Consider the following 26218-nt stretch of genomic DNA (forward strand, 5'->3'; position numbering starts at 1 on the left):
GTTGGAGTTATAACCATGTTTTTTCCTTTCTTTTAAATAAGTTGAAAGTACCCTTATCCACTTCCCGTTATGTTCATGGTTACATTTGAACCTGTAAAGTGGGTCGTACAGTTCCTACAGTCACGAAAGAATGTGTTAGTACTCCTTTAAATAATCCTCCCTGTATGGTGCAGGTGATGGGCAGCTAAACTGGAGCCACTTTGAGGAGCACCGGCAGCTACTGGGAAATGAGGAGGACAGCAGCGACCGGCATTCAAGCGACGATGACCACGACGTCTGGAGCATCGCAGATGACCAGCGCGACTACTACACTAACCAGTTTCAGCTCATGCAACCGGACCTGCGGGGGAAGATCACTGGTCAGTGCCCAAACTGAGGGCAATTTTGTCAGTGATTTCTGCAAGGTTCCTTTGTTCATTTTTGCCATTAGCAACCTGCACTTGCCGTGCTACCAGTAGGAAAATGTTGAGGCACTGTCAACAGCAACGTTTCCCCATTCTGTACCAGATGTGCTATCGCACTACTTGAAATGCAAACCACAGACCACTTAGTTATTGCGCAGCCTAGCTAACTGAAAACGGGCAGCAGGATTTGCGAACAACTCTGTCGTGAGCCATGTTTGACATTTCATGGTTTGATCGGGACTTCTCACGCCCACTTGCTAGACTGTGAAAGAAACACGCCTTCTGCCGATTGCATTACAGTTTGTGCCGATTGTACCTATGCTCTGCTATGTGCATTTATTGGCAACTAACCGTGTTGCAGAGTTTCTTCATTCCTAAACTGTTTCAAGCAATTTAGACACAGTTCGATAAATGCTGAAGCTCAGTGCATTTCACAGCATCTGGAAAGTCCTGGAGATAGTATTGCCTTCCTGGAACGTTGCCCACTTAATTGCAAATACATCAAAAGTTTATGTATGCTTGCTGAAGTGTAATAATTCTTTTATTATATTTGGTTTTCTTACGAGTCTCTTGAAGTCTTATGACTTGTGAACGTTTTCAGGTGCAGTTGCCAAGGAGTTTTTTGAGAAGTCAAAGCTTCCTGTTCACGAGCTATCCAAAATATGGTAAGTGAATTCCTTGTTGTGAAACGCTATTACTTGTGAAGTACTGTCAGGAAATCTCTTGATAGTTTTTGGTAAAATGACAGAGGTGCCTCAGCAACCACACAAAAAAAAAATTTCTTTAATGACAGGCACACTTTAGTGTGCGTGCACAAGATAATTTACAGTAAAAGCTTGTTAATTTGACTTCCGCATAGATGCTACGAAAATTTGAATTCTACGAAATTCGAACTAATAAAAGTCATAGAAAAAATAGCTCAGTTAAGGCACATACATAATCCGTCATAGCCTGAGCGTGCGTGTGCGCACACTATGTCACATTGGCGAGAACAACATGTATAGTTCAACGCACTTGCGCAGCCAACATTCGATTCGATTCAACGCCCGATTCGAGATGGCTCTTGCTCCAACCGCGGGTTTGTCACACCAACCCACAATGCATGGCACTGAGAAAAAAGGTGCCCATGCCGCTTTGCCAACGGTCGCTGAGAGCCGTTCAAAGCATTGCGCAGGTTGGGGATCATCGTACACATGCTCCAAAGAGAGCAGGAGACAGCATTTCGGCTGGCGCACTACAAGCGGCATAGTATGACTGGACGCGCACCGAAAACGTCAAACTATAAACGCACCTTTGCACCACTGACACTCAATGCAAAAACAAGAGCTGCAATCTAAAGTGCACTCGCAAAACACACCAGAACCTGCTGCGACGTTCGTTTCCATTGTAGTTTCATAGCTGCACCGGCTGGCATGAGGGCTGACATGAGCAGATGATAGTGCGAAACAAGCGGTCCGGCTGAACCAGACAAGAGTACAAATAGAGTGGTTGGGCAGGTCTGCATGATACCAGTTTACTGCGCATACGTCACTGTAGAGGCCACCCTTATTAGTCTCCTCCACTCGTGGCTCGCTTGCCGCCGCAGTGAGCCATTAAAAATCTGCTCCCATGGCGCACATTTTGTTGCTAGTGTGGCTGGGGCATCACAGCACGGCGCAGGAACGGCGACCTTGTAATTTGAAAGAGGGTAAAGTTTCCACCACAGTTTTTTAGCACACAGCGTTGAGGGGTTTCTCCTAAGCCTTTCCTCTATGGCAGGGTCATACTGTTCGAAGGTGCTGCCGCCTGATTTGGTGCACTGTTGAGAGCATCTTTGAAGTGCGGCATGTTCGAATTAACCGTCGAAAATGCTTGAGCGTTCAAATTACCGTGCATTTTCGCCCATTGGAATGCGTACAACTTCGACAGGACCTAGGCGTCAGTTCAAATAAACCGGAAGTTCGAATTAAGCATGTTCAAATTAACGAGATTTGACTGCATTGTTAGCCCCTGCATAGAATTGTGTGGATTGTGCATGACTGAGAAATTGTGTCTGTATGCAGGCAACTGTCGGATGTAGACAAGGATGGTGCCCTGAGCATCGAGGAGTTCTGCACAGCGATGCACCTGGTAGTACTACGGAGGAACAACATAGAGCTTCCAGACACCCTGCCGCCTTGTCTGGTCCCTAAGATGCCTCCAAAGGGTGTGGATGGTAAGGCACTGGCCCAACTGTTTTCAATAACAGTTTCACCTAATTATACAGATCGCATTTGACAGGAAGATACATTTGTTATATTTGATGTGTTATAAGCTGACACGCTGGTATCAATGAAGAAAAAAGTTTGTTTGGTTTGTGTGAAAAAAATGCAAACATGGTGCCTCCAGCTGGCCTGGAAAGAACCTTCTGTCGATTTTGATGACCTGTCAGCAGATTACTTGGTTGATACGAGGCAACTGAACAATGTTCAATTACAAATGCATGCTTCACACCGTCGAACCCTTTAACCCATTTATGCCTAAACTTTGACTAGGTAGAAACTTGAAAATATTGCATAAAAATTCTTTGGAGCTTTAGAATGTAGAAAGCAATATGTAATGCATCCCGCTAATCCACACTGAAATCTGCACCGCCATCGATAATTCTAACTTCGCGCCATCGTGGTTGGGGAGAGCGCTAGTGCGTGGGATCACGTGCACGAGCAAAAGCCACGCAGCTTTGCTCTTTCCATTTGCAGTCCTTTGTTTAGGCCTGACTGGAGAGAGATGCGTTTGCGCCTGGCCAGGCATGGCCACTGCCTCTGTTGCAAGTCTGTTCTCTCCCTCTCTCAAGACCTTCAAGATAAAAACACGGACGTGGTGCTACGTGGTTTCGTTTCTTTTTTTCTATCTCTCTCTCTCTTAATCATGTTACATCTTCGAGGCTATGCTCTTTCTCTGCGAGTTGTTCTGCTGAGAAGCGGCACCAGGTAAAGTCTAAAACATGGTGGCCGTGACATTTATCGGCGCTCGCAGTACCATAAACCATAGCCTTTGAGATTCGTGGCAACTACTCAAAGGAAAGCATCGCTTGGACGCCGCCTATATGTATAGCGGAACTCAGCAGCACGCAGCCAGTGCAGCTAGGAAAATACAACGGAAACCAATGTCGCAGCAGGCTGGAGTGTGTTTTGCGAGCGCATGTTAGAGCACAGCTCTTGTTCCTGCAGTGATCATCGACGGCGCAAAGGCTCGTTCGTAGTGCGACATTATCGGCTCAAGTCGTTTGCGACCAGTCAAAATGCCGTCCCCTCTAGACTTTGACGCGCGATCTGTCGGCTGCTCTCTTCGGAGCATGTGCAGAAGTATCCCCAACCCACACGTCACTTTGAACGGCTGTCTGTGACTGCCAGCGAAGTGGCAAGGGCACCTTCTTTCTCTGCGCGGTGCATTGTGGGTCGGCACAGTTGACGCGACAAACGAGCAGATGGAGCAAAAGCCATCTCGACATCGGGCACGTCATACCGAGTTGGCCGCATCCATTTACGTTGGCTGCACCAGTGCTTAGAGCTGCAAACATTGTTGCTCTTGCCAATGTGACATAGCGTGTGCGTGCGCGCGCTCATGCTACATCGGACTATATACGTGTGTTAACTGAGCGATATTTTTCAGACTTTCATTAGTTCAAATTTTGTATAATTCAAATTAGCAAGCTTCTACTGTACCTGCAAAATGCTTTACATAACCTAGATTCCCACAGTGAATTGGACCTGCATAATTTTTCACACATTTTTATCTTTGAAGATCTTTGCAACGTGACTGTGGTCCTGTGTCTGTCACTGCCTTGTGGCTGTACCTTCTAGAACTGATGCTGCACGAAACAGTGTTGGCATGAGTAATAATGTACTAGCTATCAATGTCACTTCTACAATGTCACAACGTACATCGTGGGAAGTTCTGACTTTTTCTTTATTGCACATTGTAGCTGTGGATGCAACTGCCTACCAGGTTCCATCGCATCCTGTCACCCAGCCGGTGCACATAGCCAGCCCCAAAGGCCACACACCGCCCCCTTCGAAAGAACCTCTCTCGCCACAGAACAAAGAAGTGAGCCTGGGTTTTTTCATCATTTCATCAACAGCATGAAACGAGAGAAGGCAACAAAGATTTGCCTTCTGTGATTGCCATGCGTCGTGCCATGTACCAAAAAAAGTCTGGAAAGGACTGAATTGACACTTTTAAAGAATTCTTTGGCACATGCATGGCGAGTACCAGACAGAAGGTACAGTAGCATGAATAGATTGTTAGTCAACCTTCTGAAGCATTCAATGAGCATGTTTACCTAGGCCACGTAGGTAAAGATCTGGATCGTGAGAATGAAATGCCCAGGCAGAGAAGAATAAATTGGCAGGCAGGCACTCGTGGCAGGCACTCTCAAGTTATGAATGGCAGGTTACTGTTATCCTTGAAAAGAGAGGTATGCAATAAGTGCATTGTGCCAGTACTGACTTTCTGGGCTCAAACTTTGTGCATAGCAGAGGTTTTGGAAACACCTATGGACTGTGCAACATGCGAGGGAATGAAAAACTGTAGGTGTATAGGTAAAGGCCAGTTACAACTAAATTTTGGACCGCATAGAAAGCCTAGTTTAAGGTAATGTAAATACAGTCAAACCTCGATATATCGAACACGGATATATCGAATTATTGCGTATATCGAACACTTTCTATATCACGTGGAAAATCGCATGCATTTTTAATTTTTTATTTCGAACGGGGCCGGATGTAAAATGGATATATCGAACTCCGCCGCCCCAGACCAAGTGCGCTCTGTTGACAGGAGGCGAGCTTTCCCGCAACACTCTCGAAGATAGCGGCGGCGCGATGGGCGTTCCAGACTGTTGCGTACGACAGCTCCCACATCGGTTGCGCCGAGGGCGCCATTTGAACGTAGCGGCGTACACACGCGGCGGCTTGGAGCCAGCCACGGCTTGTCTCGAGGGGAGCGCGCTCCCCGGCCGTGAGCCAGCCCGGCCGCCTCAATCACGCGCGCCCGCGCCCCCGCCGTGCGCGCGTGATCGAGGCGGTCGTGGAGCCAGTTGGAGCGCTTTGTCGGTGCTGAGCCACACAGCATGTGCATTGAGGACTTCGTTGGCGGTGACGACAGCACCGGAACAGTGGCGGAGTTAACAGACGTGGAGATCGCGGCAGAAGTGACTGCTGAGCGGCCAAACGAAGACACTGCCGAGGCTGATCCAGCAAGCGCTGATGTTTCCCCGCTCCCGACTGCAACTGAGGCTGTAGCTGCTTTGGCTGTTGTACGCCGCTACTGCGGCGCAATAGAAGGCACTGGACCATCTCTTGTGGACCGTTTGGACTATGTCGAGGACGCCGTGGTCAAGCACGCGGTTGCCAATATGAAGCTGGCTACGCTGCTTCAGTACTTTCAGCGAACAAAATAAATACTTTGTTTGATGCTTCATGTGAGTATCTATTGCGCCACGATTGGTTCATTGATTGATTTGTGCTAGTTTTTGACGCGTTTTCTACGTGATTTTATATATCGAATTTTGGCTATATCAAACTATTTTGCGATCACCGCGCTGTTCGATATACCGAGGTTCGACTGTATAGAGGAGCTTCCATACAAAATTTGATGTTTAAGATATGAATGCCACTAAAAGCTTGCGAAAATAGCTGTTTTTAATACTCAAACAGAAAAAGAAAAAAAAAACGGTGATTACCGCTTGCTGGAAGGGACTCGTGACCTAAGCGTGGTTCCTTGTCATGATCCCACAATCTTGGAAGCCACAGTGCTGCGTAGCATAGATACCACGGCCACCTCAAGCCCTCTCTCCGTGTAAGACACTCAGGCTACTGCATGCTCCAATAGGTCTCTGTGGTCCTCCAGGTGTGGCGTGCCGGGCCTTGCATCACAGTGACACCACTAGGTGCATGCACTGTCCACTTAGCAGCTATTTCAATGCTGCTAACAAAAAAAAATTATGCAATTGACAGCTCTGTGGTTTTACCAAGATTGATTCAGTGGCTTATACCACTTGTCTATAACAAATTTAGCCAAAGTGGAATTCAATTGCAGTTGGCCTTTTTGAAAGGCTGGAATAGAGCAGTATGGATTAGAGGGCAGACTCATATTATCGGATGTTGCACTAGAGACTAAGGAAGAGAGGTGATATTGGGGGTAAGTTGTGCATTGTGTAGAGCTGGTAAGGGCGTATGTCCATTACTGGAACAGGATGGTTGCTAATAGAAAACACGAGTAAGCATGGCAAAGAATGAGGTGGTCTGATCAAATTGGGAAATTTTTTTGAGTACATGCTGTCCGCTGGTGCAGGACACATGTAATGGAAATCGATGGGAAAGAGACCTTCGTTTTGCTGTGAACTTAAAAAAAGGTTGATGGATATGTTGAGCATGAGACGAATAACCTGAGTAAGGAGGGCACAGACAGAAAAACATTCCTGGTCCCTTCATGCTACTGTACGTCATGTCTCATCTGTGCCAACTTAGCGTAGTTTTTTGCTTTGCCTAACTGTCATTACCATTGCATTGTGCACTTCCCTTTGCTTTTGTGGTTATTGCAACCATGTTAATAAAACGAAGCATGTAACCACTATTGTACAGCTTGGTTATTAACAGATTATGCTACTTATTTGAGTAATAGCTAAGAATTACCTTTGCGGCCACTAATCGAAAATTCAGTTTAAAAGTGCAAGATGACATGCCACTTGCATGGTATCCTTGTGCATAAAACTGAAGCGAAGCAAATGTTTGGATGTCATTTTTTTTAACATTTCTGTTGCTAAAGTATGGTCCATAGAGTTAATATAACTAGCTCTAGAGGCAAAGCGCCCTGTAAAGCCCGTGCATCGAAATTGGTAACCACAAGGGAGCCACCTCATTACTACTACACTGGGCAGGCACGCAGGTACAGCCAACGAGATGTTATTCAGATTAGATGCACAATCAGTGCAAACCCGAGCGCCTCTCAGTATGGTGGCACCACTTAGGTCAGGCACCCTTAAACGCATAAACTTTTCATAGAAATTTTATAAGTAGCCATCAGATCATTCTGAAAAATATCCAGAATGAGTTTTGCTCTTTGTTTATGTGTACGTGCTACATGTAAATATTTGGTTTTGTATAAATTTGTTTAGTATTTTTAATGTTACAAGACTGTGAGGTAGCAACATGGCGGTGGCATTACGGTTGCCACTTCTTTTGCCCAGCTTTTCCTCTTGAGTTAGTATATAACTCTGCCATTGTCCCAGTGGGATCTTTCTTTTTGAGCTGCACAGCGGCAGTGGCTGTAAGCTTAGCTGCATAAGATACGTTGTAATTGTAGTGTTGTAGTGAAACGAACCTTGGTAAATTTGTTGCCGATGCCTTTTCCATTGCAAGTCTGAACTATTTTACCACTTGCAGTCTTTATGCATTGTATTAGTACATTAGGTCAACCATTACTACTAATTGTGCATGTTATATCTCTGGCTCCTTCAAGGTTGCTAATTTGTAAAATGGGTGTTAATGACATAGCACAATGACAACCCTTCAGAGCTGCTAAGCAATCAGTGGAACTTGTTTCCACTTAGCAAAATTGATGGTGGCAAAAATGGCTCCCACTTCGGATCAAATTGTTCTGATGGCTACTCTCTCCCTACTGTATTGGTTGGCTACACAGTAGAACGTCGTTGATGTGATCCCACTATGGACAATCTCCCGGCGCCAGCGTTCCCAATCAATAACAGAAAAAAATGACCCAATTGAGTTGCGCTTACTTTTTACTGGTTCATGTGTTCCCGAAAAACGCGATCTCTCAGCACCATCGTTCGCTACATTGCTAAACTGCAGTCATATGATTCGTTTTCCAACCGTTATATCCCACGTAAACAAGAAGAGGTGCGAGTCTTGCGCACTCGAGAACAGTATCCATCCACCCACCCATGTCACGTGAAAACGCCGGCACACTCGGTTTCTTGTTCCAGTACCTGCACATCTCCATCCAGGTCATCGCACGTCACATTCACGGCTATATCTGCCACCCCTATTGCGATAAGCATCTTCACCTATCTGTTTCACAGTACATAGGGCAGAGTGCCATTGTAAGCGCACTGCATGCTTTTAGTAGGCCATAGCCCTGATGCGCTGCCGTTCCCTTCTTCAGGAGGCACGATTATAGTGTCATGTTTCATTTCACTCCAGGGGCATCCAGCATGGCCCAACAGCTCGGTTTCGTTTCGCATTCCCGTCGCAGTCTTCAAACACTACGCAATAAGAAAATAACGCAACTTGGCTCGGGCCAACGAAGCCCCCGCCAGCTCCACGCACGTCGACGTCTCGTGCATCGTGTCGCAACAATTTGCACAATGCTTCGCATAAAGTACATGTCAACTACAGTTGAGTCTGTCAAATTTTTTGGCTACGATGGATGGTATGTTTTCCCGATTGGTATGTTTTTCTTGCTTTTCTTTCCCCCCCCCATAACATATGAATGACGTTCTATTGTAAATGGGAAAATTGGGCTTCACTTTCTCTCGGCCCACCTGAAGCGCTATTTGTGAGTGCCTAAAGCACCCACTTTGTGAGATCGTTGGTTGATTCTGACATTTGTACTCTTGAGACGCTCTGGCATAGAAACAGCAGGAGGTGCGCTGGAGGATTGTCTCCTCTTGGACAGGTTTGACACTGGGAACCAGATGCCACCCTGTCTTCCAGCAGTTTTTTTGTTTCAACTGTCCCAAAAAATGCTTGCATTTAACATACGTATGCTGCTGAATGATTTTCTAAAACTCTAGTGTTTTGTTTTCAAGCCTTCAGGCACTAGGGGCTTCAATGCTTGAAATTGCTTTGCCAGGCCTTGCAAGTCCTTAAAAATCCTCTCCGAAATCGTTTTTTACACAAAAAGGCTGCTATGAACCCTTTTGGTGTGTGTGTGTTTCAGTGTGCTCCAGTGGCTTTCATGTGGACTTTCTAAAGCTTTTGATCAGTGCAATGTATCGGCCTAGCTAAACCTAGCGTGTGCCTTTAGCATTCTTTTAACTTGCATCCACGCAGTAGCATTTAGTCTTTATTAACTGCCTTTAATATGCGTGTGTGTGTGTGTGTGTTGGTTAGCATGGCGACAGTGCCTTTTTTTTTTCCCTTTTCCCCCTCCCTCGGCAGTGGACCAAGTTCAGCGACTCCCCTACTAGCACTGTGTCATCTCCCAGCATGAAGCCGGTGAATTTCGATTTCTCCACGGCCTCTGTTGAACAGGTTGCAGCTTCTGTGCTTCTTATTGGCATTTAGAAGGGGTGAGGGGGTGCACTGTGCGATACCGCCATCATTTGGTCTGTGCTTGTAGCATGTGCGCATGCAGATAGTGTGGCAAGCATTGCAAATCATGCACGTTTGTCTCTTTTGTCTTCTTTGTTAAAGCTCTTGCTGTAAACTTGGTTGCTGGTTTGTGAAAGAAAACACACTCATGAGCGAACGTTGGCAAAAAACAATAAAAATTAATCTCTTAAAGCACTGGAATGGCTTCATTACATGGCATTGATTGAACACGCTGTACTACCACATTATTTCAGACAGCAGGCCGAGGCTGCAAAGAGAAAAACAAATTTCATGGCACCATTGATCTCCAAACTTTTGCTCGTGACTGTACATTGAGAACTAATATGAAAAAGATCTGGGGCCTAGTTCATAGCGTTTTTAGTTGGCTCGCCAGGTTCTCACTAATAATCTGTTAGTATCAGGATTGGCCAGTGCCTGTTCTTAATACAGTATAGCTTACAAACTGCTTTGTAGGTACTGGCGACAATTTTTTTTTTTCCACGAATGTACATTGTCTACATTCTGTAAATTTGACAAAACTTGCTGAAGAATTGAAAATGTTTTATTTATTCTGCAGCGGTACACCTTTTAGGCAGAGCAAATGTGATGAAACTAAATTTTCATTGGTCAGAAATTATTGCCACCTAAAAGTGGTTTTTAAGTGGTCACATTGACAAATTAATAGTAAAACAGGAGGTTAGTCGCTTGCTTTCCATCTTCAGACATCGTATTTGAGGATCTGGTACCCAACCAGCAGTGCCATCAAGACACTGGAAAACTGCATGGGCTTAACCCTTTGAAGGTCAATGACGTAAATATATGGCGCCGCGAACAAGTCGAAAATGGTCGATGCCGTATATTTGCTGCGCCGTCTGTACATTTAAAAAGGGCGCCAAGTTCCTAACTTTTTCTGTTCAGTCATGTGGTGCCACTATGTGGCAATGCAGGGAATTTTTTTCGCGCACCTCCCTCTCTCGGTTTTCGTTCCATGGTTTGTTTTAGCACTAGTTTGCCCCTGGCGCGTCTGTATACTACCGCTCGCGCATTGGCGCATGCGCGGGCGGGCGGGCGGGCGGCTGTTTGGGCTTTGTTCCGCGGGTGGTTTGGGCTTCTTGCGCTAGCAAAACTGATGGCTATCTCGTTACTAATCGCTCAAAGGGTGACCGTTTGTTTCTCGCTCGTTGAGTGCTCACAGGGGTGCGCATAGAAAGGATGCCACCGTGCATGCGTTTCTGTTGCTTTTCTTTTTCGTGTTTTTTTTTTTTGACACTCGCGAAAATTAATTGCCTCAGGTTGGCGATAAGATGAAGATTAGCAGAAGTTTGTCGCATGTTTTGCTTTTTTGACGGGCGCACAACCACACAGTTTTCTTGAGTGCGCACACCTATGTAGTTCGATTACGCGATTGATGTACATATTAGCGTAAGAGCAGAAATATTCTCGTGTGCGCATTTTCAAAGCCTTGAACCATGTGTATAGCAATGCATCAAATTTTTAATTCTATAAGTTTATTTACTTCCTTATTGTTGTTATTCATCAATAAAGAGTACATATATACCAATGCAAAATATTTTTTTCTCACTTTACGGTCACTCTAGAAAAATTACGGTAAATTTTTTCGAAATAAGTCCCTAAGAAGAATCGGAATCTGCAATTTAAAAAATCGACCCTGTGCGGTCGGATATGGTGCAAAAAATCGACCCTCGAAGGCTTAAAGGAATAACTGCCTCACAATACAGTTGTAGGCAAGATAGTTTATGAAATTTGACTCCCCAGTACTCCAAGCAACAAACATTCAAGCAGCAGCCAAGTTTGTCAACTTTTGTATTTATTCATTTGGTTTTTATGTCTTTCTTTTGGTACATTGCATCATGCTTTTAAGCATTGCACATACGACGGGCCCTCCACGATTGCTCGGTTCACTTTGCCGCGTGGCACTCTCACGCACTCGACTTGATTTGCAGAAGACCACAAATGCTTGTAAGCCATGCATGCTAATGCTTGTGGGTGTCGTCACGGGAACCGTGTGAACATTTTGCAACCTATCAAATTTCACTGTGTGCATGCCTGCTGATTTGCCTCTACCGTCATTTGGTTGGCATACACATTTGCACAAAAGCAAGCTTAGAACTTTGTTAACTAAGCAGCCTATCCTACCTTTTTGCTGATTCTTTTTGGGAAGCCTGCTGCATAAATGTGTGGTATATTGGTGCATAAGGCACAGTGGTTTCTCTATTCAGAGGAGTGTTTGCACTTGCATGCCTACTGGTGAAGGGAGCTAGTCATTGCAAACTGGGTTAGCATTTGTTGACAATGCCGCAGTATGCATTTGTGTACCGAGGCTGCAGTTCTGTGAAGTTGTTGAATATATGAAGTGCCTGTATGCTGTGCTATGTGGCCTTGAAGTTGGTTGATTTTGTGGAAGAGAATTTCGCACGAAACTTTGTTTTCTTCTTTTGCTGTACTTAATTAGCTATGACCAGCGCAGCAGTAAAACATCTTAGAAGAAGCTCAGTGAAAACCAGGGCCTATGAATGTAAACATTGTAAACAAAGTGGAGTTCTTACGTCAGCGTCCTCAAAAACATAGAATTTAGGTCGTGAATTTTGCAGAAATGTATGTGCTTTGCATACCTGACCAGCATCATACCCATATTTAAAGGAGCACTAAAGAGAAAAATGATTTCTTGTGCATCATTAAATTACCCTTCTTCAACAGCAAAAACACCAATCTTACCACGATAAGACACTTAGTAAGCAAGAAAAAGCGCAAAAGCGAAATACAGGTTGCGACGCCTCCTTGAAGTTCCCGCACCAGGCCGCTGTGACGTCATGAATTTTGATAGCGTCTTCTAGGGCCTATTTACTCATTTAGCGGTACGGATTGATTGTGTAGTGTTCTAAAGGAACCAAATATTCGACATGGCAAGTTCGGGGAACCTTTACTGAGCCAACACTGCCCAAATACGAAAACATACTTTGGAATCCTCGACGTCACACTGGCGTTCCGGCGTAGGGGTTTAGGCGCGAAATTCAAATATTGGTACTTTAGCCTTCATTTTCTCATCTGATATTCAAACTATTATTTTGAAATGACCACCTGCAGAGTTCTCAAGCAATGCTTTATCAGTATAAACTGATGAATTGTTTTCCTTTAGTGTCTCTTTAATATGAGACAATAATACCTGCAGCATTGATGGGGAGGCAGACATGAGTACTGTTACTGAAGCAAGCATTAAATGTAACTAAATAATGGTGGATTGTAAGCAAACTAATCTTAATAAAGAGCAAATAGCAGACTAAATTATTATTAAATTATTAATGGTAATGTTTGTCATACCAGTTTTTAATGACATTTTGTCATTAAACCTGCATATTTTAGCACAAGTTCACAACACCCAGCAAGTAAATGACTGGATTTTGAAAATTGCCTTTTACAGAAAACGCAGTAATATATTACTATGAATAGGGTCCATAGCAGTCAGTTCTGTGTGGCTTAATTTGCTCCCTGTGCCTTTTTAAGAAAATGAGGGAAGGCAGGCACTTTGAAGACCTTTGAAAAAGTGTCGTTCATCAATTGCGTAATGCATTGATATTTTACGTACCAGCACTGTTCATTCAAAAACCCTTCTCAGCTGCTCTTGCAGTTATGTGGGTGACCCTGCCCGTTCCCTCTCCCTCTCTGGGTGCTTGTGCATGCAGGATCCCAGGATACTGCACCCAGTTGCTCGTCGCGTGTCACCCGACGGGCATGCCCTCCCCTACAATGAGCAGGACAAGGCAGGCCTGTCTGCGGGTATGTACACATTCACCTTCTGTGGAGTTTGCTTAACCTCACAAAACCTGAGCATATTTTGCATGAAAGAAAATTTTTAAAACTTCTTGCCTCTATTTCTTGCCATGTAGAGTACATCTGTACCAAAAAGAAAACTGAAAAAATGTTCTTGAGTAAATAGGATAATTAGTTTTCTGAACTTCCCAATACTGAAAGCTAGCGCTAGCATATAAAAAAAGATGCTATTACTTATTAGGTTTGAGTTAACTCTCCCACATTTAAATAAGAGTTTTGAGGTTTCAAGTTGGGTGTATCAAAAATTATACTTAGGCAGTGTATCGTTAGGACTGCCGGTGTGACATTTTTTTATTTGTCATGTTCTTATGCTGGCTGGAGGTCCACACCATCCTAATCCTAAAAAAGATACTGGCAAGTTCCACATGTTCCAGAAGAAAGTATCAATGACACTCAATCTTATCACGGAGTGTCACTGGGCATAGAATGCAACACTGGAGATACTGCATGGCCGGGTTTGCCTTGTAGACAAGGGCTTTCCACAAACGGCATCCGAATCCCGGCTCTGACCTCTGCTTGTACGGGTCTTTACATTACAGTTGGAATGCAAGTGGGGGCACGGGTTTTAAGACTATCTTTTATTGCTTTAGAATCAAATTTGATAAAACTTGCCATGCTTGTATAGTTCCTTCTCCTTCTTCTAAAAATGAAATTATATTTTTCTGTAGTATTATTGTTTCAAGAGACAATTAGACAAAAATTAAACAATGGACGAATAACCACTGCACAATATTATACATATAGCACATGGATCAATACTGGAAAGCATAAGACATGATATGATAGAAGCATTTTTATGACTGGGTCATTATTTCTTGTGTTATAACACCCTGAACTCCAGTGTTTTGAACGTGTTCTCAAAGTGGTCTCACAAAAGATTAACGTTAAGAACGTATAGCAAAAATTACTTTTAATCTTCTCCCTGTGTTGTATGCTCTAAACAACTAGCTCCATGCTCCAAAAACAATTAGTAACCTCGTATCTGTGATAACTACTGGTGTGTAACAGCAGAAGGTTTGCTGGGTGCACAAAATAATTATTTTGTGAAAATGAAGAAAACAAACAAATCAGCTAACCTTTAGCTTTAATATTAATATATTATGGTGGAAATATTAACGCATGAGATAAGAAACTTGGCAGATGAAAAAAATAAAAGAAACAGATTGCAAAAAATTTTCTACAAATTTATCTTTCTTTGTAATTTTTTACCTAAAGACCATGGCGACAGTTGCGCACAATATCGCTGTGGGATTTGTGGGTCTGCGCTGAATGAGATTCATCCATGATCGCACGATTACACGTACCTAGGAATGGACTCGAATGTTCTGCAAGCTGGTAGCCACTTTCAAAACTAGCAGCCTGTGTGTAGTATTGGTAGTCACCGACGCATGGGCCGAAGGGAGAGGGCCGGGAACGAAGGCATGTAGCGACCGCGAAGCATCGGAGCACTGAGTGGCACGCAAGGAGAGGCGCACATACTTTTTAGGGCATTCGAGAAGAGAGGACAACTGGTTCCAACTGGAAGTCTGTTCTGAAACTCGACACAACAGTAGACCACCTGGCTTGTTGTCCACGTATGAAAATTGGCCATTTAATTTAAACAGCACATTGTAATGGACTCGTGGCCGGGCTTCTTCACACGTGATTCGCTGTACAAGTGGGGTGATGGCGGCACGATACGTATTGGAAATAGTTATGTAAAATATTGACACTGGATATGAAGTACATATGATGTACAGTTAAACCTGGATGTAACGAACCTATATGTAACGAATTCCTGGATTTAACGAAGTTTTTGAATTCCCCAACGCTTCCCCCATTGAAGCCCATGTATTTTCGACCTTGATGTAACGAACGCGTTGCGGCGGTTAGCCTTGATGTAACGAACTCCCAAAGCTGATCAGTCATTACTTTTTCCACTTTTAAGGAAAATTCGGCCGAAGAAATGCTCTAGATTATTGAATATTAATATTGTAAGGAACCAGCAGCTACGCGAATGCCAGGGATTGCCGCGACCGAGCAAAGTTAGCGATGATGATGATGATGGCGGCAACTAGCGCCGCTCCGTGCCTAACGTAGCAGGCTTTGCTTGTCTAGCGTGACGCCAGGTGGCATTGGTATCGGCAGCTGATTTCTCTTTTAGATTTATTTTGTTTCGTATAGATTTGAGGACAAGCATTCTTATTTAGTGATTTTTATTTGTTTCAACGGCTTAGACGCACTTATGTGTAAGAATTCACTTGAAAAGCAACGCTGATAGCCGGTTCTTTCATTGCCAGGGCGCGGGAAGGGAGAGGGACGATGACGAACGACACTCCATGACGAACGACATGCGTCACTTTTTTTTCTTTCTCTGTGGATGCGTTGCATTCGCCATTTTGAGTGTTGTCCTGCGTTCTGCACGTGTGCGTGTGTCAACTGTGCCTTGGTACTGGTTTGTCCGACTTGTTTTGGAGGTGCTAGGCCTGCCTGTCGGCGTGTAGTCGTGCGTCTCTGCTTCTAACTACGTCGTCGGTTGGTCGTGATGAGTTCTGCTGCCAGAAAACGAAAAGTTTTGTCTTTTGAAGACAAACTCGCAATTTTAAATGCTGTCTCCGCGGGCGAGAAGAAGAAGGACGTTGCCGCCCGTTTCAGCATTCCAGCGAGCACATTATCAACGATTTTGAGTGCGGAACACAGCATCAGAAACGCAGTGGAGTCGGGAACAAGCTCGAAGAATAAAAGACTGAAGCTGTCCACATACACTGATGTGGACAAGGCAGTGTTCACATGGTTTTTGGACACGAGAGACAGAAATGTACCCATAAGTGGTGCGATCTTGCAACAGAAGGCAAAGGATTTTGCGTGTATCTTGGGCCATGATGATTTCAAGGCAAGCAACGGGTGGCTGCAGGGATTTAAGAGCCGGCATGGTGTCGTCGGAAGAGTAATCAGCGGCGAATCTGCCTCCGCAGACAGCGATGCTGCTGCTTCGTGGGTGGCTGACGAGCTGCCTGGAATCCTGAGTCGCTTCGAGGCGGCTGATGTCTACAATGCCGACGAGACGGCTCTATTTTATCAGATGCTTCCGGGCCGCACGCCAGCGTTAAAAGGCAATGACTGCCGCGGTGGAAAGCAGAGCAAGCTCCGCATAACGATTCTGCTGTGTGCCAACCTCGACGGCACAGACAAGCGAGTCCCGCTAGTTGTCGGCAAAAGTGCCCGTCCCAGGTGTTTTAAGGGGACGAAGCGTATGCCCGTGAAGTATGTGGCGAATTCCAAAGCTTGGATGACTCGGCCAATATTTTCTGAGTGGTTGAAGGAATTTAACCAGGACGTCAAGCGGCAAGGCCGTCAAGTTTGCCTACTGCTGGACAATTGCTCGGCGCACCACGTCGAGGGCCTGCAGCTGTCGAACATCGAACTGCATTACTTCCCGGCCAACTGCACGTCTCTAATACAGCCCCTGGACAAAGGGGTCATTAACAGTTTTAAATGCTGTTACCGGCGCCGACTAATCCAGAAGATACTTCTCGACATCCGCCTGGAACGGGAGATGAAGATCGACATTTATCAAGCAGTCGAGATGCTTGCTGCCTCCTGGCAAGAGGTCAGGGCAGAAGTTATCGCGAATTGCTTTTTAAAGGCTGGAATAGCCAAAAACGCACGGGCTGGTGCCGACGAGGAAGAGGAGGAAGACCTTTCTACTCCGTCCGATGTGGCCGAAGCGTGGAACGAGCTATGCACTAACGGTGGTGTACCCGACGACGTTGAACTGACTGACTTTTTGTTTGCCGACAACGCCGCCGTGGCTACAGAAGAAATGTCTGATGCAGCAGTAGCTGAAAGCGTGCAAAATCCCGATGGCGGTGATGATGGTGCCTGTGAGGCAGATCCGTGTGACGTGCCTTCTGCAAAGGAGGTGATGAACGCAATGGACGTTATGCGCCGTTTCGTCGGCTCGCTCGACGATGAAGGAGCTCTACACGATTTAGCTTCTTTGGAGCGGCGTGTTGTGCCGTCACTTGTGCCGAAGAAGCAAGCGCAAATTACGCAGTTTTTTGGTGTAAAATAAATGCTTGAAGGGTGAGTTCACCTTCGCGGATATATTGAGCTATTTGGTTTCGTTTCTGCATCATTCGTACGAGCCTTCACGCGAAACCTGCATGTAACGAAAAATTGCGAGCTTTTGTCAACTTCGTTATATCCAGGTTTAACTGTATATGCAACTCTATGCAAGTGGTTTAATGGTACACTCGAAACCCGCGACAATGAAATATTTTCGTATCCCCGCTGAAGAGCCATAGGATTCAATGCATTTCGTACCTCTCTACAACAAAATGACTTTTTATTACAATTCCACATCAACGAAATTTGCCTGAACCTAACCCCTCATATTACCCACTCATGCAAGGTTAGCAGGCTCCGAAATGTGCTCAAGTGCAATTGCATTGCACCAAAATTGCATAAAATGCCACCACATTACACTTGCATGGGCGCCGCCGTTTTTGTTTACAAAAAACAACCAAGCGCCGAAAGCAATCGCATGCACTGGAAACACATCATAGTCGCCATCTTGTTTGTTGATCACCCGTTTGAAGTATGTCGCTACAACATGCGACGACGGTTTCTGCACACCTAGTGCAGTGCGTAATGTGCGCCTCGGTCAGAAAACATGCAGTGAAAACAAGGAAATACATGTCCCACCGACATGGCATTGTTTATGGCACTTGAAATGGTGGTTGCAGCATGGAGTGGCACACATCAAGTGGTTATTGAGCGATTGTCCGGGAATACTCATCCATTGCTTTAAGAATGCTGGTTTTGGTGCCACCTGACAGGTATCGCGTGTGGATTCGGCGCTGGGCGTAGAATTGCGCGCAAGGGCCGTAATCTCGATCGATAGCCTTCGGGTATACGAGATGCAATCACTTTCACGCAGGTACCGGAGGTGTCGGTGCCTACGGGTGACAGCGTGCGCTGAAGAAATGCTGTTGCATGCGCAGAGCGCTGTTGCTCAGCATCCATTGCCGAGTTATGCAAAATCTTGCAAAAGTTATCGCATCTTCGAAAGCGCATGCGGCGCCGCTGTGTACTGTCGGCAATGCGGTTCCATATTGACACATATATTCATTTGTCTATCTTTCTCGGTTGACCGCCTTTCAAATGTTAAATGTTATAACTCAGCGCAAGACGTGCCTGTATTTATCAAAAGTTTCTTGAGCGTTATTGATAGTACTAACTGTTGTCTCTCGTCACGGAACCTTGTATAATCTGATTGTATGCGCAACAAGAATTGTGCAGTACTTTCTGCAAGACACCCGGGCCCCAGCAATTACACTTGAACCTTCGGCGAGTTATAAAAGCTGACGCGCTTGACCCGGTGATCATATTTCGGCGATCGACGACTGTGTTTGCTGCTATCGTTGTGCTTTGAGTGTAATTCGCTTTTGTGGGCACCGGTTCACCCAATAAAAAATTAGTTGAGCTGTTAACACTTTTGCTGCTGTGTTTTTTCACCACCACTACTGCATGACAATATCCTAAAGGAAGCTTGGTAAAGTAGGCTAGCGGAATTTTGACTGTAAAGTTTTGTTCTGCGATGCTTTATCTATCTGTGCTGTCTCATTTCGCAACAACTAATATGTTGCAAAAGCAAATTTTTTTGCATTCCCCGCCATTTTGCTATTGCGAGGTTCAACTGTTTTCATTCCATCAGCCTTTGAGAAAACTGACACCAATTCAGTCTACTCGACCGTTGAGTCACCACAGAGGACGAAAAATGTCATTGTGTTTCAAGTACCACGACATGACGAATATCCAGGATGTTGCATCAACATGCCAACCCACTACACAATTCTAACATCTTCATCGCTGTGTTCAGGCAAAGAAAACTGGGTTTTAGCATAACAAACATCGGGAGATATTTGCTTCACCCATGTACATTGCGCCACTGTTATCTGCAGCTAACCTTGCTAGTTAAACAAAAGATCAGTTTTTCATGTTGGTGCCATACATTGGGTAATAACAGACCACTGTAAAGTGATTATGTCCCCGAGCTATTCCTGAATAACTTACAGCTGGCTGAATGCATTTCTCTGTTTCCAATTTCACAACATTTAATGATATCAGCGTGATCTTAGTTTCTGTGCTTACTTTGGGTCCTGCACTATCATTAATGACTTTTGACCTGATAAGTTGCGGTGCAAGATTGTGCCCTTGGGTTACTACCGGTAATGGGTGTTCTACTTTATAATGCTTCGTTCACACTTCATTTGACCATAATAGTACATTGCTTGGTTTGAATTTACTTTTGCTTAGATATTTAACACTGTAATCCGAGAACTGAATGCTGTCTGCATGGTATACATGGCTTGAAAGTTGTCGTAGTTAAACTTCCATGGTCCTTGCACCAGCAGTTACGCTAAATAGAACTAAGAACACAAACCTGGACGAAAGACTTGAACGGTAAAGTACAAAATAGCTCAAGGTGAGACTATGGTCAGCACTTTGCTGCCGTTGTTTATCAATCACCCTCCTTTCTGGCAAATCGTAGTCAAGTTCGCTTTCCATTGCGTAAGTCTTGTTAGCGTTCATGTTTTGTCTGGCTTAATTTAACTGCTAATGCGAGGCCTGTGATGTAGCTGTTTAACCAAGTACAACCATGGGTCAGACTCCAGACAATGCTGCAGAAGCTATTCAAATAGTGCTGCCATAGAGGTCTCTCTTCATCCACATCACTGTGCAATTGTTCTTGATCTGCAAGGCTTTTTACCGAATAATTATTTGATGCATTACAATTACAACTTGCGGCCATTAAGCTACGTCAAATCACATTGTATTGTGCCCCTTTGTGCTTGCAATATGTAATATGTACACCCGGCCTCAAAAGTTGACAGACCACGAGATCTCAGAAAACTTTTAATTCCAGGGCAGCCTGTAGCAGAAGTCAGTAAAACTGTGTATGACAATGTTGTTAGCATATTATAGTCGAGGCCTGAGATGCAAATAACAGGCTGCGTTGCGAGGTTACGGTGATATTCAGCTTTCTCTCAGATTTCATGGTCCGTAATATTTTGTAGCCTAGTGTTCTGTTTTGGTCACAAGGACGAGGGGTGCACTCTGGCCACTTGTCACAAAAACATGCCACTTTGCTCGTCTGGTGGCATGTAGAATCAAATATGCAGCACCTTTTGTGTAATAATCACATCATATTTTGCGATATGAAAGTGTGCATTTAATGGTACGTCAAATTATGTGACACATACTGTACCTTTCTTTTCACTTGTGATGCACTATTTTTTTTTACAGCGAATGCAAGCAGTGGAAGAATGCTTTGTAACATTGCTTTCTAGTGCTTTCTAATTATCATAATATCAGCTGATAGTCACTTTTTTGTCTTTCATTGCAGATGCATGTGGTGATTGCAGGTCTGGAGCAGCACCAAAGAACATAGTGAAAAGGCTTTCTGGTAAGGAGGGATGCAATTAACCTCATTTAAGCATGGTTGGAGATATGTTTACTTTATTACAAATTTGTTTGTGCCATGTTGCTTGATTTTCATATGACGGAAACATGGATATGTGCACAATATCAGCTGCATGATAAGATACCTCTCGTCAGCCAGCGCTCGAACCTGGGTCTGCCACTTTAGGCCAAGCACTATGCTGTGGAATTAATCCCACAGATCGTAAAGTCCCTTGGAAATTGTTGTAGCTAGCTTCGATATTACAAGCAAGATCTCTGGTGCGGCATGTTGTTCCACACTACGGTTCTTGGAAGTGCCTATATTTGCACTTGTGAGCTATGTTGCAATCACTGTGTGTCGCCATGGTGTTGCATATTTTAGGGCCACAGGAAAATAGACTCAAGTCTCTCCTTATCATTGCTGCATTGAATTTAGAAATATCTTTGAAAAATTGACTGGTTGGGAGCAAGCCAAGAAATGATGGAAGAAATGCAAGGGCAGGCTATTTGCTTTCTAAGATGTGTGCTTTGCTAAATATTTGTGCAGTTCTGGGGGTGTTCTTTTTTTTTTTGCTTTTTCTGTCATAGGCACTTCAGCATATCTTATTTATTCGGTTATATGGCTAGGACACAGTTTGGAGACTAAAGAAAAAGAAAATATGTATGCACATTAATATAAGGTAATATACAGTAGCTGATGGATTATTCACTGATTGAAGGTTTCCCAAAATACTCAATATGTTAAAAAGCCCCGAAAAAACGAATTTACCAGAACAAAAGAAAAATTTAACAAGTGGTCAAGAAAGCTTGTGAATGCAATGCTCTGGGCTCATGTTTACATGCGATCGGGTGAGAGTGCATTTGTGCTAATGCAATGCTATCGGGGTAAAGTATGGTTGCAGCTTAAACCTAATTTTAATCTGCTAGTCACACGGAGCACTTTACCACTTTCCCCTAGCAGAACGACCGCGAGTACGCAATTGTCATTGTGGCCACATAGGCACAGACAGTAGGGCTAATGGATACGAGCAAAAAGAACTTGTAAAAGAAGACAAGAACCTCTCTCGCTGGGTTGTGCAAAACTGAGAGAACATGACAACTTCCTTTAAAAACTTTGACTGTCAGTTTCTTTTTGGCTTATAGTCTACACTTGTGTGGGCAATCCATTTCACACTTTGGACTGGAATTACAGCCAGTCATATTGTGTGTTGACTTGTTACACATGCAGTAGTATCCTGAATAGTAAACTAGTTGGGACTGAGTGAAGTGTCTGCCCTGTATGTCGGGAGCTTCACTTTCGGAGGAGTTACTCCAGACCCATATTTCAGTCGACAGAATACCCAGCAGTTGGCATCATTGCATTCTTAAAAACTGTAAGTTTTAACTTAACTGGCAGTGGCAGCTAACAGAGAACTGCTGCTTGTTCTGGGGTGGGTGTCTGAAGCTAACATTAGTTCTACACATGTATAAGTTCAGTTAATGTCAGTTAAAACAAAAGTTTGCAAAAGACTGCTGCATTTTTTGGGTTGTGTCACTAGCTAACGCCCACAGCTCTGACTTCAGGCTGGCAGTCAGTCTGCAAGATAGTCTATGGCTACTAGCAGTACCTCCAAGGCTGCTTGGTGTTTACTGTAACTGTTTTTGGGGGCTTGACCATTGAGTACTTCACGTTTCTTGCCTCCAAAAGTGTACAATATCTTTTGGGCGCAGTGTGTGTTAGTGCTCATTTGTTCAATAATATAAGCAAATTTTTGCTATATTTAGAGTTGACTATTATGCTGTAACAGGGTTCAGCTGTCGGTTGCTAGCATTGGGGCCAAACACTTCAAGATGAGCACATTTCGACAAGAGGTAACTTGTGATGTGTTTTTTGGGGTTAAATTTAGTGTGCAATAATTCCTTTTTCATGTTGCCGCCTTCTTTTTTTGCCTAAAATACTGGCTTTCTTTTTCTTCATGTTGAATGCCATCTAAGAATAGTCATTAGCATAACATGGCGCTTGTCTGTGGTATTTGTTTCCTTGTGTCCTCGTCTTTTTCTGCTGTTTCACCTCAGTTCTAAGGAAGCCGCTTCGTGTTTTTAAACTTTTTTTTTTTCTTTTGAAGGCCCTGTTGTGCCTACAGCTCCTCAGCAGACATTGGCTTATGTTGTCACAACGGAAGTCTCGGGAGACAATGCTGCAAAGTAAGTTGACCCTCTCTTGCAATGCTTTATGCCACACCTTTTTCTCTTCTGTTCTGCAGCATATTCTCAGAAGCTGTTAACCTGAGCATCGTAGCATGTTGACTGTTTGTTACTGGAAAAATATATATACATACACACACAGACATATTTATTTACAAACGAGAATGAAGGAAACTTAGGGGCCCGATTTTTATTAGTCGTATCATAACAAGCCAACAAACAAGGACAGCATAGGGGAAATTACTTTTAGTTCTTAATTTTGGTAAAGAAATGATTATAAGTTTGGCAGCATGTTACACTCCTGTAACACGTGAAAGCAGAAGCCTGCCTCGCACTTTGTATACGGCGTCTCGCATCGTTACGTTGCTGCTTTTGCAGTTCGGCTTCTTCACCTCATTTTCAACACTTAGCTGCAGCTTTGCATGCGTGTACAACGGGATAAGACTCGCACCAACAACGTTTCTCTTCAACTTTACGTTGCATCCTCTTAGCAGGGTATCGAAACGTATACTGTTCTGTGTTTTCCGTTGTATGTATGGGCTGTTTGCTTTGTTGAGCAATTTTAGCCTTAATCTTACGGGGGTATGAGTCATTGCATTTTTTGCTTGCCCATAGGGATATGAGCTAGGAAGAAGGTCACAGGACCTTTTTGTACAACTCAGCTAGACGCTGCATTTCGGTAGGTTGTATGCATGATTGCAATGAACGTATGCACTGTATGCTTCTTTGCTGATCGCTTAGGAGAGGTGTGAGCCATTGCATTTTTTGCTTGCTTAGTGAGGCTATGATCCATTGGTGATAATGGTTTTTGTACCATTAGACCGGGCAACGTGCTTTCTTTCTTTTTTTTTTTTCTTCAAGGCCATTGGGGGGGTATAAGCCACTTAAGGCTTTCGCCTTAACAAATGTAAATGAAAGTGGATGAAAAAAACAACTGGTCACAGGTGGAGTACAAACCCATATCTTCGCATTACGCGTGCGATGCTCTTACCAGTTGAGCTACCATGGCTCGGCTTTCCGATGCACTTTCTGGGCTATTTATGTTTATCTTGTAGCAAAGAAGAGGAATGCTACTGGCATATGCAACGTCACCACTCCCCCTCTCAAGGATGGTTGGTTTGAAATGCGCTAAAAGTCTGCGGATCCTTCAAATGCGATTTTCTCTTATACGTGTACTAAGTCTTTTCCTGACACAAAACAAGCCTGCACGGCTTCTGCAATGGCATTTGAACACTGCATTTTGACTTAATGTTGTTGTGTAGTACAGTAGAACCTAGTTCATACGTTTTGGAAAAAACCACAAGAAAAAAAATGTGCTAACCAGGAAACGTACTACCCAAAGTAACTAAAATATTTTGGCAGATTGAACTGCTGTTGACATCTGCGTAATGCGGTGTCGTGGGGATCGGATCATTGTGGGCGCGGACCCGGCCTATCGAGCGGCCCAGATGTGTTTTTGTTGTTTTCTTATTGCTTGGTGTTTTAAGAGGGTGATGGGAAACCAAAGCGAAATCGAGCTGGTGGGCGACACCGGATGCCGCCGAAGTGAAACGTGAGGCCCACATTACACCACCTGCTGCAGGGAACAGCGGTGTGTTTAGATTATCACCTACTAAAAGCGTGCAGTACGCTACCAAAGGCACTATGCACCATGTGCTGTAACACAGATAGGTGAAGATGGTTATCGCAATAGATTTGGCGGCGATAGCTGCGAATGCCACGTGCAACGACCCGGGCGGAGATTTGCTGGTACCGGAATAAAAAAACTTTGCGCCGTCATTTTCACGCATGATGGGCGGCTGTACAGTGCTCTCGACCGCACGCACCTCGCGCCTTTTCTTGTTTGCATGGGATCTAGTGGCTGGAACTGCGGTGCGTTTCGGTTACCGCCTACAAATGTGTCCGCTACGATTGCGACGGCACCACATGCTATGAAACAGGTGGGCGAAAATGCTTATCGCAATAGGATTGGCAGTGATGGCTGTGAATGCCCCGTGCGACGTGCCGGGAGAAGATTTACTGGTACCGAAATGAAAAATTGAGTGCGCACAGGCATTTTCATATCAGACAGGTGGGCGAGTATTGCGGTGAGGCTGCCGCGGCGGCCAGCTATATACTATCCTGGATCGCAACTGCCTTGCGCATTTTCTTATTTACATGGGATCTAGCGCCTGGAAAATGTATTGTACGGTCGGAATTTATGCGACACACTGAATGTTGGTGCTGGAAAATCATGTGTTCCGGGAACGTGTGCACTGGTAAAAGATAAGCATAACTCTATTGGGTCATTTTTTATGTTCTCAGTTGTGAGCGTTAGCACCGGGAAACGTACGTAACGGGAGCGTATCAAGGAGGTTCTACTGTAGTTTGTGCCGCTATAGAAAGATGTTGTGGGGAGAAGAGAAAGATGATGTGGTGTTGACATCTATCAGCGGTGTCGCTCTGCCCAGTGGTTTCGAGTTATGCATTCTCTCTATGTCTATCCCCTGTAAATATACATTCCCGTAAAAATATTTGCCTTTTGTGACCAACAGAGCTGCCTTATGATTCAGCAGCCCCACTATAAACCTGAAACCTTACGTCCAAACTTCTTTTTTAACTGTTCATGCTAACAAGGGATCTGAGACGAAGGTAAGAAGTCTTGACTTTAGTTTCGCAAGCACTCTTAGTTACCATATTTTCTGCCCATTTGATTTGCCACTTTAAATAACTTGCACCATCATTCACAAACCTTGGAGAAGGAAAGAAAAGGAAATCCACGCGTATTCATAAACAATTTTGTGTTGTGTGTTCTGACTGCCCCCTTCCATTGCTGCTATCTGTTGATGCGTAGTGCTGCATCGTTGTGGCTTGAAGCGCATTTTTATGTAAATGTTGCCTTTTAGTGACGGCTTCACGGCAAGGCACCAGCATTGCTGTGAAGGCACAGTTGAAGGCAAAGTTTGTGTATGCCGTTTACTGCCATTTTTTTAATCTTTCTGTTTCCCGAAATTTCCTTAACTTTTGGCAAGGATTATTCAAGCGAAAATACAGTGCACATAA

At 44.3% G+C, this 26218-nt stretch overlaps 1 protein-coding gene across 6 annotated transcripts in view; it reads left to right on the forward strand.

Moving 5' to 3' along the window:
- Reps (RALBP1 associated Eps domain containing) overlaps positions 1-26218 on the forward strand; it is a 70015-nt gene that overhangs the window by 16643 nt on the left and 27154 nt on the right. For 4 of the 6 annotated variants that reach the window (XM_065450792.2, XM_065450794.2, XM_065450795.2 and 1 more), the window contains exons 7-14: positions 174-359; positions 1006-1069; positions 2447-2598; positions 4348-4469; positions 9545-9637; positions 13399-13492; positions 20937-20996; positions 23098-23176. In XM_065450792.2, the coding sequence (XP_065306864.1) occupies positions 174-359; positions 1006-1069; positions 2447-2598; positions 4348-4469; positions 9545-9637; positions 13399-13492; positions 20937-20996; positions 23098-23176 (850 nt within the window). The remainder of the gene's footprint in view (positions 1-173; positions 360-1005; positions 1070-2446; positions 2599-4347; positions 4470-9544; positions 9638-13398; positions 13493-20936; positions 20997-23097; positions 23177-26218) is intronic. The other 2 variants (XM_065450796.2, XM_065450797.2) reach the window with 2 other exon arrangements.

The sequence above is a fragment of the Dermacentor albipictus genome, chromosome 5 (genome assembly GCF_038994185.2).
Source record: "Dermacentor albipictus isolate Rhodes 1998 colony chromosome 5, USDA_Dalb.pri_finalv2, whole genome shotgun sequence".
NCBI lineage: Eukaryota > Metazoa > Arthropoda > Arachnida > Ixodida > Ixodidae > Dermacentor > Dermacentor albipictus.